Below are 17,729 nucleotides of genomic sequence, written 5' to 3'. Positions count from 1 at the left end.
GCCTGTGATCCTAAATCGCCAAACGTGGACAGGGCCCCAAGAAGCTGTATGGCCTTTTGTATCCACATGTGGCCATAACGTGCAGAACCGAGACAGGAATGGGGGGAATGTTGTGGGCTCAGGGGTGTTGAGGTGGTAAAATCCCAAGGACCTGACCCCTCATAAGAATACCATTGTGAACAATATACACGCCCTCAGAATATATAAAGTGAGCTAGCGGCTGAGAGAAGACCGTGTGTCCGGGAAACATTATCCCCGGTTTACGTTGCTCGGCCGTTACCACAGAACTGGTAACACCACCAACCCTCCGCCATGTACGGAGTTCCCTCAACCTCACCACAACAAAGACCACAACTCCCGGCATTCCAAGCGCTCCTCAGCCGCCAACGTCACTCCTGACCTCACGAGCAAACGTCACCAGGGGTCGCCATGGTGACGAGATGACGTAGGAGCTAGTGACAGTGGTGTTCTGAACCGGCATCCCTCTCCGAGGTCAGACTCAGAAGTCCGGATTGAGAGGCGGCCCCTCCTCAGCCAACACTCCGTCTGAAACGGTATCCTGCCGTCTCCCCCTCAGAAACTGAATGGCCGCCAAATGCGCGGGCCGCTTGAGCGGTGTGGGGGCGCGCTCCCTCAGCAACTTCGTCGGGCTCGCGACATTCCAGGGGTTCCGGGGCTGCCGGACGCGAGCGCAGCGTCACCCAATCAGGTGAGGGGAATTCTGGGGGGGCGCGCGGCTCCGAGGCGGGGCCTGGGGGGAAGTCACGTGAATATTGTGTGGTATTGGTAAAATGGAAGCAGGCGTCGGCTGGGTGTATGTGTGTGTGGGCCCCGGGAGGAGGAAAACTTTGTTCAATGTAGTTCCAGGAACATTCTCAGTACATCCCTTCATGTGCGTGTCCCCTAAAACTTCTCCCATAACCTAGGACTCCATATTCCCGAGTAGAAGTGTGTAGAGTAGCTTAGTCTTGCCTTATTGTCAGCTCTCATAGAGGAAGGCCTTGTCTGCACCAGCAGCACATAGGAACATGGAATGTATCCCTCATAGCTCACACTGGCGTGTGTCTGCAGACCTCGTTAGTGTTCAGGTTGTAGCTGGTGGAGTGCACTCATTTCTACCTAACTGTGGCTCCATTGCACTGCAGGGTCTCCTTGGAGTCCATGCCGCCAGCTGGGTCTCTCATTCTGTGGGTACTGAGGTGCCAAGCATAGGGTGTGCCAGAGGGTCCTTTATATGCACAGTGTGCCTGCTTAGGTACCATGGATAAGGGTGCACAGTGTGGCCTGGTACATTGCATTGTGTCCACCTGGGTGCTTAGTTAGGGATGTGCATATGCATTGTGCCTGCTCAGATACCATGGAAAGGGGTGCAGTGTGGCCTGGGTGGGCTGCTTTGTGTTCACCTGGTGCAAATGCAGTGTGCCTGGGGGCATTAGCATTGTGCCTGCTCAGGTACCATGGATAAGGGTGCACAGTGGGGCTGGGGTACATTACATTGTGTCCACCTGGGTGTTTAGCTAGGGATGTTCCTGGGGTCTTTGGCATTGTCTGCTCGGATACCATGGAAAAGAGTGCACACTGTGGCCGGGATACATTGCATTGTGTCCACCTTGGTTCTTGGCTAGGGATGTGAATAGGCAGTGTGCCTGGGGGCATTAGCATTGTGCATGCTCAGGTACCATGGATAAGGGTGCACAGTGGGGCTGGGGTACATTACATTGTTCCAGCTGGGTGCTTAGCTAGGGATGTGCCTGGGGTCCTTAGCATTGTGCATGCTCAGGTACTATGGATAAGGGTGCACAGTGTGGCCTGGGTACATTGCATTGTGTCCACTTGGGTGATTAGCTAGCGGTGTGCATATGCAGTGTGCCTGGAGTCTATACCATTGTGCCTGCTGGGGTACCATGGATAAGGGTGCGCAGTGTGGCCAGGGTACATTGCATTGTTTCCACCTGGGTGCTTAGCTAGGGGAAGACATGCTTAGAATGCATGTTGGGCAAGAAATCATAGTGTTATATCATAGCAATAGCACAGTGTGCGCTCCCCAACTGGAAGCTAAGAAGACGTGGAGCAAGGAGGGCTGGGGATTTTTCCAGGTCTTCCTGAAGCCACTTTGATGCGTGCGCTCCAAGCTGGGTCATACTCATTCTGGGTGTGCTATGGCGCCATGCATAGGGCACACGTGCAGTAAACCAGGGTGTCTTAGCATTACTTTGCTCAGGTACCATAGATAAGGTTGCACAGTACGGCCGGGGGTGACGTTGCATTGTTTCCACCTGGGTGCTTAGGGGAGTGAATGCGCAGCATGTCTTGGGTCTTTATTGTGCTTGGAGCTTGCATGCGCAAGGAATCATGGGAGATGTAGCCCCAAATCATTATAACAATATCACATTGTGTGTGCTCCCCCAGCTAGGGTGAAGTGCAGCAGAGTGGGTACCATGGATAAAGGTGTACAGTGCATTGTTTCCACCTGGGTGCTTAGCTAGGGGCGTGCATGCACACACAGTGTGGCTTGGGTCTTTATTATGCTTAGAGCTCATATGCGCAAGGAATCATGGGACATGTAGCCCCAGATTGTTATAACAATAGCAATGTGTACTCCCCGACTGGAAGCTAGGGTGAAGTGTAGCTAACGGACTGGAGATTTTTCCAAGACTCCCTGGAGCCACCTTGATGTTTGGTTGTTATCATTCTAGGTGTGCTGGCACAATGCAATAGGGCACGCTTGTCCAGTGAGCCTTGTGCCTGCTTTGATATCACGCATAGAGCACACAAGTGCAGCGTGGCCGGGGTTCCTTGGCATTGTATAAGTGTCACTCGTGCAAAGTATCAAAGCAAAATATAAATGTGGGCAAACAAATTCCCACTACTGGAATGCTGCAGCCTAATAGTAAATACTACTGATGTGCTAAACTCTTCTAAAATGTGCTGCTCGTCCTCATAAATATACAGTGTGTTGAACCCAAAATCCAAGTAAAGTGCTGATGTGCTATTTAAATCCAATTATTCATACAACAATATATTCATCAGTTCATATAATACATACGATTACTTATAAGTCGAAAGAAAGTGAAAAATGGATCCAGTGCATAGACTCAAAAGCAAGTACCAGTATGTTGCCAGTGAAAGTAGTGAATAAAAAGTTCATCAAAATGAGCCAAACAAAGTGCTTGTGCAATTGCCACTGCAAATCAAACATATGTGCAGGCTCCCACCAGGGTGCATGCTCACCTGTGGGTGTTGTCCCCCTGAGCTTATGCCAAGGCAGGGCTACAAGGCGTGTGTGTGTGTGTGTCTGTGTGTGTATGTTAGTCCACTCGAGGGCATGGGGGGAGTCCCTCTCATTGAGGCGGGTACATGGGGGGAAGAATAACGTTTCAGAAAGGACATAGGGTGATGCAGTTTTATAAAAAAATGTTAAAAACTAAAAATCCCGCGTCCCCTTGTCAGAACACAACAGCTCAGTAGGGGGAGATCGCTGGACTAACCTTGCATGTTAGTACAGTGTCTCCGACTGGAGCTGTCAGTTTTAGTGTGTCCCTGGCTTAAGTTTGACTGGGCTCTATAAATGGTTTTAGTTGTAGGGTGTAGAGGGGGAACAAAAAAATAACCCTGTGATCAATCACCACTTTTTTTTTTTTTTTTTGACTATGGAATGAATGGAAAAGGAAGTCCCATTGTATGATGAGTCCCTTTGTGAACTAGAGGCTTTTGTATTACTGTTTCCATTGTTCTGGTATTTTTGTTTGGGCACTGTTATCTAACTCATTTAGTCACGTGTACATAAAAGTTCTGAACATCACTTGGTAAGGGGGCATTTCTTAATCCTTTGTGTACCCAGGCATCAGATACAAATGTTTGCTAGGAACCTTTGTCTAGGTATGTATGATTCCAGATATCCATTGGTATATACACTTTAGATGGTGACTGCAGCATGATTTTCCAATACTTCACATTTATTTACAGTATACATTATCACAATTCTAAGGAACATGACGTGTACATAAGATTTAAAGCTGGCAATAGACTTTAGAGAACAGTCAGCTGTGCAAGACCCCTTTCACACCGCAGAGCCTATAACATCGGCGGTAAAACGCTGCTATTTTTAGTAGCGTTTTACCATCGGATTTGTAGCGCATTTCGGCCGCCAGCGGCTGAGAAAGGGTTAAAACCTCCCGCTATAGCGGCGGTAATACAGAGCTGCCCCATTGATTTCAATGGGGAGCAGCGGTGGAGGAGCGGTAAACACACCGTTCCTTCACTACTCCAAAGAAGCTGCTGGCAGGACTTTTCGTGACGTCCTGCCAGCTCACCCCTCCGGTGAAAATAATGGTGCAGCAGTTTGAGGGCGGATTGCAGGCTCTATTTCTAACGCTATAGCACCTGCTAAATGCCCTCGGTGTGAAAGGGTTCAAATTCTCTCTCAAATTCTTTTGGACACAAACAGCAGTCCACGGTGTCTGTTCGGCATATGCAGGAATTACTGAAAGTACTCAAACATGAAATATTTTCTAGGTTATCTGAAACTGCCTGAAGTCTAGTCACATTGAGGGAGATTTACTAAAACTGGAGTACTCAGAATCTGATGCAGCTGTGCATGGTACCCAATCAGCTTCTAACTTCAACTTGTTCAATTAAAGTGGGGTTGCACACACAAAAAAAATCATTAATATTCCTAAAACACTCATCTCTAAATGGCTGTTGCTAGGGGGTCTCTTGTAGTCTGCCCCCTTCAGTGCCTGGGCTGGTGACATCACTTACCCCTCGGCACAGGAAGGGCTCAGCTCTGCCCCCTTCCTCTTGTCAGTCATCTGGGACACGTGACAGGTCCCAGATTGTGCGTCTACTCGCGGCACCGCTCACGCATGCGCAGCTGGGTGCCCACAGTTACAATTCCTGCGCCGCCGAACAGAGGGGGGAAGAGCGGGGCTTCGTTCCCCTGCATTGCTGGACCCTGGGACAGGTAAATGTCCGATTATTAAAAGTCAGCAGCTGCAGTATTTATTTGTAGCTGCTGCCTTTTTAATATATATTTTTTTCTTTTAAATGGGCACACCACTTTTAAGCTTTTGAAGTAAAAAAATCTGGACGCTGATTGGTTTCTATGCACAGCTGCATCAGATTTTACACACTCTAGTTTTAGTAAATCAACCCCATTTGGTCTCCAATATATATCACTATCTGTGTATACTGAGCGTATGATGGCCACTAGCTCAGTATACCTCCTCCCGATGCTTTAGTTTTATTGTTCATGTTGCCTTCAGATATCAATCTCTGAAAAGTTGTATGATTTTTGGTAAAAGGTAATATAAGAGGAAGTATAGGTTTTTTATTTATTTTTGTTGGCTCCAGTATGTAGATGTAAATAGATCAGCTTGATTTTAACAATCTTTGAATTTATGTTAATCCTTTAATAAAACCGTTTCTTTATATAATCTGGAATAATAGTACATAGAAGCAGCCATATTTGCTCATTATATATACTGGCAGTTCCTCCTGCTGTGCAGTGCTTCAAAAGTGGTGTTCACCAGCTGATGAAAACCATGCATTCCTTGTAGCTATCTTATCTCGACAGCTGTAAGTGCCCGTTCACACAGGGGCGACGCAACTTGCAGCGCGACTCAGACGCGACCTGCACACGACTTCAGCGGCGACTTGCAAAATGACTTCTGTATAGAAGTCAATGCAAGTCGCCTGAAGTCGCCCCAAAAATAGTACAGGAACCTTTTTCTAAGTCGGAGCGACTTGAGTCGCTCCTATTAGAACGGTTCCATAGTACAGAACGGAGCGCGACTTGTCAGGCGGCTAAGTCGCCTGACAAGTCGCGGTAGTGTGAACGGGCACTTAGGGAGAGTCATTGTAGTGGCTAAATTACAAATCTATACATTCACTGGACATTGCAGTCTACAGCAATTAAGAGCTATATGGTAGCCCCTAGCTAAAATGCTGGTTTGAAATCATGCAAGTTCAGCTGAACTTGCACAATTTCAAACCGGCCCTCATTGTGAACGTGGGCTAATTTTTTTTTTTTTTATTAGTTATTTTTTATAAATTGCACATTCACCCCAAACCTCCTCTTCTCAGGCCCCCCCCACCGGCACTCCTGGCTCCTCCCTTACACCGATGGCCTCCTATAGAAAGCCGCTTGCTATGGGGGCACTTGTGCAGGTATGTTCCTGAGCCTTACTATCTGCGTCTATAGATGTAAAGTGGTACTCAGCCCCATCCTGCGCTCCCTTGTCACTCACTGGCTTTGATTGCCTGTAGTGGGGGGGCTCTGGCTCCTGCTGCCACAGCAAAACCAGTGACATCAGGAAGTGAGAAGCCCTGGATTGAATGAGTACTCAGGCAAGTAAATTGGGAGGAGGTGGTGAGGGTGGATACTGATGCCTAAACATTTTTACCTTTTTAATGCAAGGAATGCATTCAGGTAAAAAATGTTTAGGTCTTATAATCGCTTTTAAAAGGGACAATTTTTCTTGCGCTTTTGTTGAACTTGAAGGGTGCGTTTTTAGTGTGGTGTGTAGTGTGGAAAAAGCAGTGTGAACAGGGCCCAACTGGTATGAATTTCATTTATTTGAGAGAAATTTTCTATCCCACTCCTTCAAATTTCCTTGTCACTGTGGTTGAAAATGAACATTGATTTGACTCCACTAATGAATAAAAAAACATTTTTTCTTAAAGCTGGGTTCACACTATAGAACGCAGCAGCCTATATCAGGAGTCTGGTGCATCTTCAATCACTGTGTCTGGTCCGATTTCAGCCCGAATCTTGGGCTGAATTCTGACCTGAAAAGGACAGAAAAACGCATAGCACTCCTGTGTAATTAGCCTCAGAGCTGCTGCGGAGATGTGTGAAGTGGCTCCATAGAGAGCTGGTCACAATCTCCTGCTATGCGAATTGGATGCTAGCCCGCAGGTACACTGTGCTACACCCATGGTGTGGTTAAACTGCACTGCATCAGTGTGAAAGGGGCTTAATTGTATACCGTTCCTGGCTGAATTGAACAAGATTCAGCCTAGGTTCACAATGCGATGCGAGAAATGCATCTGTTTCCCGCATTGCAATCGCACAACATCCGATCTGCTGCGGCTGTCAATGTTAGATTGACACGCCAAAATGGCTTGCAAAATGCAATGCGATTGTGTGAACACCCATGCAGTGCGATTTGGGTGTGGAATAAAAAGGGTCCTGAACCATTTTGGTGCGCATGCGATTTGAGCCATACAACATTCTAAATGCACTTGTAATGAAAAGTGGTTTGCCTTTAGTAAATAATCCCATGTGTGTGTGTGTGTTCACAACAGCACGTTCAGTAATAATAAATGTGGGTGGTGTTGCGCAATCCCTATAATACTTACACGCGAAATCAAAGGATAAAAACATACACCTAATAAAAATCAAACTTGAAGGAAGTAACAATCTGAATGTGTGAGGAACAAGTATATATAAACAAATAGTGCTTAAATAATATCGCTAAATATGTGTAGCTAGCAAGTGTCCAGGTGGTGTGTGTGTGTGTATATACAGTGTCTCACAAAAGTGAGTACACCCCTCACATTTTTGTAAATATTTTATTATGTCTTTTCACGTGACAACACTGAAGAAATGACACTGCTACAATGTAAGGCTGGGTTCACATTGCAGCAGTGACGAGAATCGGATGTGATTCGCACCGCACTGCTGTGCAAATCACATCCGATCTCTGCGCGATGCGAGTTCAGCCATACAGATAGTATGGCTGAATTCGCATCGCTCCCGGCCCAAACTCGCACAGGACCCTTTTTTTTGGTCTGCAGCAGAATCAGATCGCATGGGTGTTCACACCATGCGATCCGATTCCTGTCCGAGTTTGGAGATTGCACTGCGATATGCAAATTGATCTGGGGGTGTCATTAACATTTCACTGACACTCCCAGCAGTTCGTATAGGGCAGTGTTAACTGCCGCCGGGAGGCATGCGATGCGGGAACCCGCAGCAGATTCGCAGCGTTCCCGCATCGCTGCAATGTGAACCCAGCCTTAAAGAGGAAGTAAACCCTGATGGGTTTACTTCCTCTTTTTTTCCCTGCAAAGGTAAAGCATAATGGACTACTATGCATCGCATAGTAGCTCATTATGTGTCACTTACCTGACACAGGAGCCAGCGAAGTCGCCGCTGTCCCCTGTAGTCCGCCGCATCCATGTTGCTGGTGGCGTCTCGCAGCTCCGACGAATCACAGCGGCGCAGCCGCGATGACGTCACTCCCGCGCATGCGCACGGAAATCGCGTCTCGCAGCTCCGCCGCTGCCATTCGGCGAAGCCGCGATGAGGTCACTCCCGCGCGTGCGCACGGGAGTCGACAAATTAGGCAAATCCATTCTTGGACTTGCCGCATTTAGTGCGCCTGCGCGCCGCTGTCTACGGCGCATGCGCCATAGACAGCGGTGCCCAATATTGCTTGGACCTACAGGTAAGCCTTAATCTAGGCTTACCTGTAGGTCCAAGTTGTTTGGAAGGGTTTACTTCCTCTTTAAGTAAGGAGTGTACAGCTTGTTTAACTGTGTAAATTTGCTGTCCCCTCAAAATAACTTGACACACATTAATGTCTAAACTGCTGGCAACAAAAGTGAGTACACCCCTAAGGGAAAATGTTCAAATTGGGCCCAATTAGCCATTTTCCCTCCCTGGTGTCATGTGACTCGTTAATGTTACAAGGTCTCAGGTGTGAATGGGGATCAAGTGTGTTAAATTTGGTGTTATCGCTCTCTTATACTGGTCACTGGAAGTTCACCATGGCACCTCATGGCAAAGAACTCTCTGAAGAGCTGAAAAAAAGAATTGTTGCTCTAACAAAGATGGCCTAGGCCAGTGGAGGTGAACCTTGGCACCCCAGATGTTTTGGAACTAGATTTTCCATGATGCTCAGCTACACTGCAGAGTGCATGAGGATCATGGGAAATGTAGTTCCAAATCATCTGAGGTGCCAAGGTTAGCCATCACTGGCCTTGGCTATAATAAGATTGCCGAGACCCTGAAACAGAGCTGCAGCATGCCCAAGACCATACAGCAGTATATCAGGACAGGTTCCACTCGGAACAGGCCTCGCCATGGTTGACCAAAGAAGTTGAGTGCACATGCTGAGAATCATCTCCAGAGGTTGTCTTTGAGAAATAGACCTGTGCGTGCTGCCAGCATTGCTGCAGAGATTGAAAGGGTCAGGGGTCAGCCTGTCCGTGCTCAAACCATACGGCCACACACTTGATCAAATTGGTCTGCATGGCTGTCATCCCAGATGGGGATCTAAAGATGATGCACAAGAAAGCCAGCAAACAGTTTGCTGAAGACAAGCACAAGACTAAGGGCATGGATTACTGAAACCATGTCCTGTGGTCTGATGAGACCAAAATAAACTTATTTGGTTCAGATGGTGTCAAGCGTGTGTGGTGGCAACCAGGTGAGGAGTACAAAGACAAGTGTGTCTTGCCTACAATCAAGCATGGTGGTGGACATGCCATGGTCTGGGGCTGCATGAGTGCTGCCGGAACTGGGAAGCTACAGTTCATTGAGGGAACCATGAATGTCAACATGTACTGTAACATACTGAAGCAGAGCACGATCCCCCTACCTTTGGAGACTGGGCTGTAGCCGTACTTTGTAGCAAAGTGTCATTTTTGTAATATAATTTTGTCTTCAACAAAATGGGGGCCACTAAACTTCCTGTCACCAGTAACTAAATAGTGAGTTAACAACCAATCCGGTTACCCTGAGGAAGGCATGACTTAAAGCAAAGAGGGTGGTCGGAGCAGACAGCGGACCCGAAATGACGCGAGAGGTGGTATCACCGGTGTTTTTTTTTTGTTTTGTTTTTTTATTTTTGCGGTGCGTTTTTTAACTTAATTTTGATGTAAGCAATCACTTTTCTTTTAATAAATGGTAACATTTGAAAAACGTTTTACACTATGGGAGGCATATTGTCTATTTTATTCTAATACATGGACCGGAGAGACCAGGGACACCTAAAGATTAAAGACTCTCTATCCAACACAGAGGAGACGTAGGAGGAAGGGTGCCCTAAGGAAGGATAATCGGATCCATACTGAAATTTGATATTGAGGCTTTTATTAGGTGGAAGTGAGGTGATAATTCTGTGAGCACTGAGGTGACTTGTGGAAGCACAGAGGTGGATTTTCTATACCAGAGGTCTTCAAACTTTTTACAGAAAGGGCTAGTTTACAGCCCTTTAGACTTCAGGGTGGCAATTGGTAGTGGAAGGAGTAGTGCCCCATCGTTGGTGTCAGTAGGAAAAATAGTGCCGCCTCATTGGTGTCTGTAGGAAGAATAGTACCGTCACTGGTAGTTGAAGTTATAGTACCCCATAGTTTGTCAGTAGGAAGAATAGTGCCTCATTATTGGTATCGGTAGGAAAAATTGTACCCCATCATTGGTGTCTGTGGGAGGAACGGTGCCTCGTATTAGTGAGAGGAACAGGGCCCCAAAGACCAGATAAAGGAAACCAAAGGACCAAATCTGGCCTCCTGGCTGCAGTGTGGAGACCACTGGTCAATACCTAAGAAAAACTGATCACTTTATTGGAATTCCAACACATGGACACTTGCTAGCTGTATCTATATGTGTTTAGCCATATTAATTAATCACTATTTATTTATATAAATGTTCATCGCATATTCTTCACATGATTACTTTCAAGTTTGATTGTAAGTAATATAGGAATTGCGCAACACCACCCACATTTATTAGCCCTACATACAAAGATATACATACAGCATTTTGCGCTACATATACAGCCCATTAAAAAAAATATATGAAAAAATTAAAAGTAGATAAATCTATATAAATATAAAAGTTTATGTTGTATAGCAGGGGTATGCAATTAGCGGACCTCCAGCTGTTGCAAAACTACAAGCCCCATCATGCCTCTGCCTCTGGGTGTCATGCTTGTGGCTGTCAGTCATGCTATGCCTCATGGGACTTGTAGTTCTGCAACAGCTGGAGGTCCGCTAAATGCATATCTCTGTTGTATAGGATAACTCCTAAAAGGTGAGAAAATTCCCCAATAAAGTCAATACAACAGTCCTTGGATGTGATAAAAGAAGCTATTTATTCACACAAGAGGTGCCAGAATGGATCCACAACCTTCACTCAGTGTGATAGGATATTGGCTTACCAGATGGACATGACCCCCTAATTAAACAGAAGTCATCTTTCTTAACCTCAGTCCTCAAGTACCCCCAACAGGCCATGTTTGCAGGTTTTCCTTTATCTTGCACAGATGCTTTAAATCCGAGTCAATGGCTTGGTATTTTGGACAGTTATTTTATCTAAGAGAAATACATGGCCTGTTGGGGGTACTTGAGGACTGAGAACCACTGCCAAAAATAGGTAAATGTCACTGGTTCACTTCCTTATCCAATGCAAGGCTGTCACACACCACCCCCCACTGATATCCGGTGATTGTGTATTCAGGCTTATTTGCTGGGATGGATGACAGCTGCAAGGAAAAGGTCACAATCGCAGGGTTCACATAATCAAGCTGCAGGTAATGCGCACTGGTGCATTCTGCTGCCATTTATTTTCAGTGGCACCCCAGTACACCTCCTAAACACACTGGGGTTGCCATGCAGCACTGCAACAGCAATCAATAAGTCTACAGGGGCTGCAGTATTCTTCACTCTGTTTTTATTTTCTCCAGATGGTGTTGTGCTCTGCTACCTGACAGTATCACTAGGACACCATCTAATGAAAATAAATGTATTTACACATCATGCACCATATGCAGAGTGGACCTTATATGTGTGCTTCGTGAGATAGTCAATTGCGGGTAGTGCACCATCTGTCTAATTGCTTCAGCACCTGTCAATACCCAAGAAGTAAATCAGCTGTATAGATTAAGATGGAGTATATATGAATAGGGTGTAGTCTGCTAGGCAACCCTGGGTTCAGAAATCTGGTAATTTATTCCTTTTCCTGCCAACCACCATTTCCATTCTTTGAGAGGGAAAGAGAATGTGTCATTATGGAGATGTCGCCTCTCTGCACCTTCTTCTGACCTCTGGGCTCCTCTTTTCTCTAGCCATTGTAAGGCCTTGTGTACACTGCTGCTGGTAAACGGACGTTTAGGATCAGTTGGGTGTTTTTTTTTGTTTTTTCAGCTGACCCTGAACTTATCAGTACATGTACACATGGTGGTTTATAGTCATTTCTAGGCAGTTGCGTTTAGAAGCATTTTTTGGAAAGCAAAAAAATACGTTCAGGGTGGATGTTCAGAGGCATTTAAACCGCCAAACGCCTGTAAGAGTAAACGTTTCATTTACAGGCTTTTTCAATTTTTGACTATTCGAAAGAAAAAAACGCTTCTTAACACAAACATGGCTTGTAAACGCGGCAAAACTGATGTTTTTAAATGTCGGTTACTATCTGCCAGGTTAAATAGTTCAGGAGAGGTTGTAAAACGTCCCGTGTACATTAAGCCTAAAGCTGGATACACACTATAAAATTTTCTGTAGATTTTTTTAGTTTTTTTTCCTTTTTAGATTTACCAAAACCATATAATAGGTTGAACCTTAAAGGGGTTGTAAACCCTCGTGTTTTTTTTCACCTTAATGCATCCTATGTATTGTATTGGGAGTAACCTCTTCACTTTTGACATGAGACTAGCATGCCACAAAAAACTGATATTCTGTTGTCTGAAAATCTGATCATGTGTACGAGTCTTTAGTGTGGCTGTCTTGGACTGCTACAAGTGAAGTAAGAATTCCTGAACTACATATTCTGTTTTGATGACTTGCAAATGTTTAAGCCACCGGATTGATGTTGGCCATCTCAGATTTTTAAATGGAAATTATATTTACATTAGCGCGCGCTGCCCTTTTGTATTTTTGTATTTTTTTTTTCCTTGCCTCTCATACAAATGTAATTTTTTATTCTTTTTTTTTTTTTTTTTTTTTTTTAGGCAAAGCAATACTTTAACAATTTTCAAGAATCTTTCCCTGCCCCTGCACAGATTTGCTGGATGGCTTGGGTCCTGCGAGAGCCCTGTGACACGCATGCGCCAGTGCGTGGAAACTCGTGTGTGTGCAGATGTGCCAACCGGCTCTGCCTTAAGTGCAAGTGCCAGGCAGAGCCCATGGGCACATCTGTGCATGTGCCATAATGGTTGTCCCCAAAGTGGAGTGGAGACTTCCCCTAGGTAGACTGAACTGCATTAATCGCCCTCTAGTGGCTAACCTATCAATTTGCACATCTACTACTACTACAGTATAAAAAATGGAGGCACAAGCATGTGAAAAAAAAAAAAATCACTTAGGCCCCTTTCACACTAACGTCCCGTTCAGGCCCGCCTGTCAGTTTTTCAGGCGGACCTGAACGGGTGCTCCATAGAGCTCTATGGAGCGTCGGATGTCAGCGGTGACATGTCCGCTGACATCCGACCCGCTCCGATCCGAAAAAGTGTGACGGAGGAAAAAGCTATTTTTCCATCCGTCTGCGGATCGGATCGGATGACGACGGGCACTGCGGTCCGTCGTCATCCGATCTCCCATAGGGGAGAGCGGCGCTGTGACAGGTCCGTCCCTGCACAGTGTGCGGAGACAGACCTGTCATCTCCCTGCTCAGCGGGGATCGGCGGAGTGATCCCCGCTGAGCAAACGGACATCCACGGGGCGGATCAGAACTGATCCGCCCCGTGTGAAAGGACCCTTAGGCTTAATGTACACAGGACGTTTTAAAACCTCTCCTGAATGATTTAATGTGACAGGTAGTAACCAACATCTAAAAATGTCAGTTTTGCCGCGTTTAGCCATGTTTGCGGTGGTGTGTTTTTTTTTTTTTTTTTGTTTTGTTTTTTGTAGATGGTCAAAAATGTATCTCTATTTTAAAAACAGCTGTAAACGAAATGCTGCTAAGTGCGAGTTACAGCATTTAGCAGTGTTCACAAGCTCTTACAGACATTTGGCTTTTGCATTCCAAAAAAATGCTTCTAAACTCAACTACCTATAAACGACCCTGTGTACATGTACTGATAAGACAACATAGAGGAGAGTTCAGGGGCAGCTCAAAAAACATGTTTACCAGCAGCAGTGTACATGGAGCCTTAAAGCAGAGTTCTGCCGCATTATAATAATAATATATATATATATATATTTTTTTTTTGTCAGCTACAAATACTGCAGCTGCTGACTTAAAATAAAGACACTTGCCTGTCCAGGGCGCCCGTGATGTCGGCACCCAAAGCCGATTTATCCCTCAGCTGTCGAGTGCTGCCTAGGTAAGGGAAGCCTTGAGGCTTCACTTCCTGGTTCCCTACTGAGCATGCGCGACTCACGCTGCTCTATCCCACTAGTTCCTGCTGTGTTCTGGGACTCATGTGCATCCCAGAAGACTGCGGGGGGAGGGAGGATGGGAAGTGGCATACATACCTGCGGGTGGCTCGGGTATCTATGCCCGGAAGTGGGAGCAAAATATCTGGGAATTAGATGGGTATCTGCTCCCACCCCTTTCCCCCTGAAAGGTTCCAAATGTTACACCAGAGGGGGGGAGCAACTGGAAAAGCGGAAGTTCCATTTTTGGGTGGAACTCCACTTTAATGAAGCTTCTCTAGTCTGTGTAATCTGCATAGCTAAATGTTCACTTTCAATCCTGATCCAAACAGTTTTTGCCAGAAAAAATGTGCATTTTTGTTTGTTTTTCTTTTTGTGCTACATGTGTAGGGCAGCCCATTCATTTCAATGACTGCCTTGCCCACTAAAAACACTAAATAAGCTTTGTGTGTGTTTTGGCACTTTTTCTTCTAGCCCTTTGTCAGCTGGAGGGAGATTCAATGGAATATGCGTGTGCTGATTACCATATTACACATCCATCTGCTGCGGTGGCAGCGAGGACATGTAGTCTTTTCAGTCATGGATCTGTGGACGGAGCACCACACAGCTGTGCTGATTTTAAATGTGATAGTAGCTGTGAATGGGTGGTGGGGGGAGGGGATGGGTGTGTGCAATGTGAAAGTGGAGGGGGAGGCATTTGCAGCATGGGACAGTGTGAAGGGAGGTATGTTGCACCATAAATATGGAGGGTCTTTAATCTAAAATCTATTTTATTTATTTTTACACACTTGCATATGTTAACGCTATTGGGCAACTTTATTAAGCAAATGTGATTTTCACAAAATATTAATTTACGGTGAAGTGATGTGGTTGCAGGGATCTCCCCTGCTTTGCTATTGTAGTCTGACACTGGGGTCTGTTGGAATACAGGCCTGACCGGCTTCTGTTGAACAGACACGGCTACATACAAATTAAGATTCAGCCAGTTGCTGCCAAACTTTCAATACCTGTATATCCAGCTTTAGCCTGCTGACTCCTGATATGTCAGTTTTCCTCCTGGGCTAATCTACAAATCTCCATTTTTTAATACAATATCAAAAGTATAAAACATACTCATAAAAAATGTCAAAGTCCTAGAAAAATTTACTTCATGGTTAAACATTGCAGTAAAGACTTAATGTGCTCACTAAAAGTACACTATAATTTCCCTTTTTTAGGTTGGTGCCAGCTCATTGCATTAGCCTTTCCTTTAAGTATGCATATTTATTCTTTATACAGAACATTTTGTGTGTTGATCAGATCATGTTTATTTTTCACAGTGACGAGTTCACTTTCCAATTTCCATTTTCCTAAAATGCTTAGGTGGAACCGATTACCCAGTGAAGAAAATAGTTAATGTTTGCTGGCCCTACATGGATCAAAAATCGTTATAATCGCTATGTTGGCTTTTCCTTGCTCGTTCAGTGCTCCCGGGTATAGTTGAATGTGTCTACCATCACTATAGGGCTCGGTTTACACTGCTGCAAGCCCGAAATTGTGTGACTTGCTTGCCACTTTTGTGATTTAACCACTTGGCACTTTCACCCCCTTCCTGATGAGGCCAACTTTCAGCATACAGTGCTGTTGCACTTTTAATGATAACTGTGCTGTCATGCAACACTGTATCCATATGAGATTTTTATCACTTTTTTTTTTTTAACACAAGTAGATTTCTTTTGGTGGTATTTAATCACCACTGTTTTTTTTTTTTTTTTTCTAAACAAACGAAATCCCCCCCACCCCCCAAATTTGCAACAAATTTGCAACAAATTTATAACATTTTGCAAATGGGTAATTTTTCTTCTGCACTGATAGATGCCGATGGGGTTGCACTAATAATCAGTGCCCTGATTATTAGGCCTCATGCACACGGACATTTTTACAGCCGCTTTTTTGAGCGTTTTTTGCAGCTTAAAAACGCCTGTCCATGTTAGTCTATGGCTTCATGCCCACCTAGGCGTTTTTGAGCTGCAAATGGCATAGGCGTTTTTAAGCTGTAAAAAAAAAAAAAACCCAGGACCAGTGCGTTCCGTGGCGCGGAGCCAGAGCTGTAAAAACGCAAATCACGGTAAAACGCGTAACATATTTTCTTTGTTTTCTGAGTGCTATAGCCAAGAGATGTGTTTCTTTAAAAAAACGCTACTTAACGCTAACGCTAACGCTAAAAGCGCAAAAAAACGCCACTGCAACACGCGGTAAAAAATTTTTTTACAGGCGTTGGAGCTAGCTTTGCAGCCAGTTTTTTAAAACGTCCGTGTGCATGAGCACTTAGGCTGCTTTCACACTGGGGCGGGAGCAGCGTCGGCGGTAAAGCGCCGCTATTTTTAGCCGCGCTTTATCGTCGTTTTAGCGGCGGTGTGCGGGCGCTAGCGGGGTGGTTTTAACCCCCGCTAGCGGCCGAAAAGGGGTTAAACCCGCCCGCAAAGCGCCGCTGCAGCGGCGGTATTGCTGCGGTGTCCCATTGATTTCAATGGGTAGGAGCGGTTTAGGAGCGGTGAATACACCGCTGCAAAGATGCGGCTGGCAGGACTTTTTTCACCGTCCTGCCAGCGCATCGCTCCAGTGTGAAAGCCCTCCGGCTTTCACACTGGAGTTAAAGGGGCCGGTTTTTTTCAGGCGTTACACAGGCGCTATTTTTAGCGCTGTAACGCCTGAATACCGCCCCAGTGTGAAAGCAGCCTTAGTGTAAACTATGTGCTGACAGGCTTGCCAGTTAATGGCTCTCCTTTCCTCCCACAGACACATAACTGGCAAGTCTGTTTACATGTAATTAGCTGTGATTGGACACAACTGAACACTACTGTGATTAGCCCTTTACCCTGATCTGGGATCAGCGGTGTCCGAAGAACACAGCAGTCACAGGGCGTGCCCAATGCGCATGGAGTTCTGGGAGGACGTCTATTGATGTCCTCCCAGAACTGGAGGACCGCGCTATAGCGTGGTGGACAAGTGGTTAACATTGCAGTTTATGACCCTTAAATCGTACCAAAGTCACAGATAAGTAGTACAGGAACCCCCCCCCCCCCCCCACGCTCAAACTTAAGTCACATTAAGCGGGCACCCATTGAAATATATTTTCATTTATCGTGCAACTTTGTGTCGCTCCAGTATTCTCCTGTTTAGTGTGGTCAGTTTTTAATGGAAAGCTTAGGGACTGACAGGAATACCAGGGATTTCTCATAAAGGAAGCAATACAAAGCAAATAAGACTTTTTATACAAGGACATGGTACAGCAGGCCCATATTAGAAATATAAAACATTGAGCTAACATGCTCTTCAATTTCTAATGACCGTGTTCCTTTAACCTCCTTAGTGGTATTCCCAAGTCTGGCTCGAGGTGGAATTTCAGAACCAAAAGCGGTAACCCCAAG

The 17,729-nt window shown here is 45.5% G+C and overlaps 1 protein-coding gene across 1 annotated transcript in view; it reads left to right on the top strand.

The window, feature by feature from the left end:
• The first annotated feature begins 424 nt into the window (after nt 1–424).
• COQ10A (coenzyme Q10A) overlaps nt 425–17,729 on the top strand; it is a 58,942-nt gene continuing 41,637 nt past the window's right edge. The window contains exon 1 of the mRNA XM_077483376.1: nt 425–709. Within this exon, the coding sequence (XP_077339502.1) occupies nt 585–709 (125 nt within the window). The 5' untranslated portion in view covers nt 425–584. The remainder of the gene's footprint in view (nt 710–17,729) is intronic.

The sequence above is a fragment of the Lithobates pipiens genome, unplaced genomic scaffold, assembly GCF_037356315.1.
Source record: "Lithobates pipiens isolate NorthernLeopardFrog02 unplaced genomic scaffold, aLitPip1_a1.2 Scaffold_16, whole genome shotgun sequence".
NCBI lineage: Eukaryota > Metazoa > Chordata > Amphibia > Anura > Ranidae > Lithobates > Lithobates pipiens.
The sequence above is the reverse complement of the archived record's forward strand: the minus strand, read 5'-3'. Positions and strand labels throughout refer to the sequence as shown.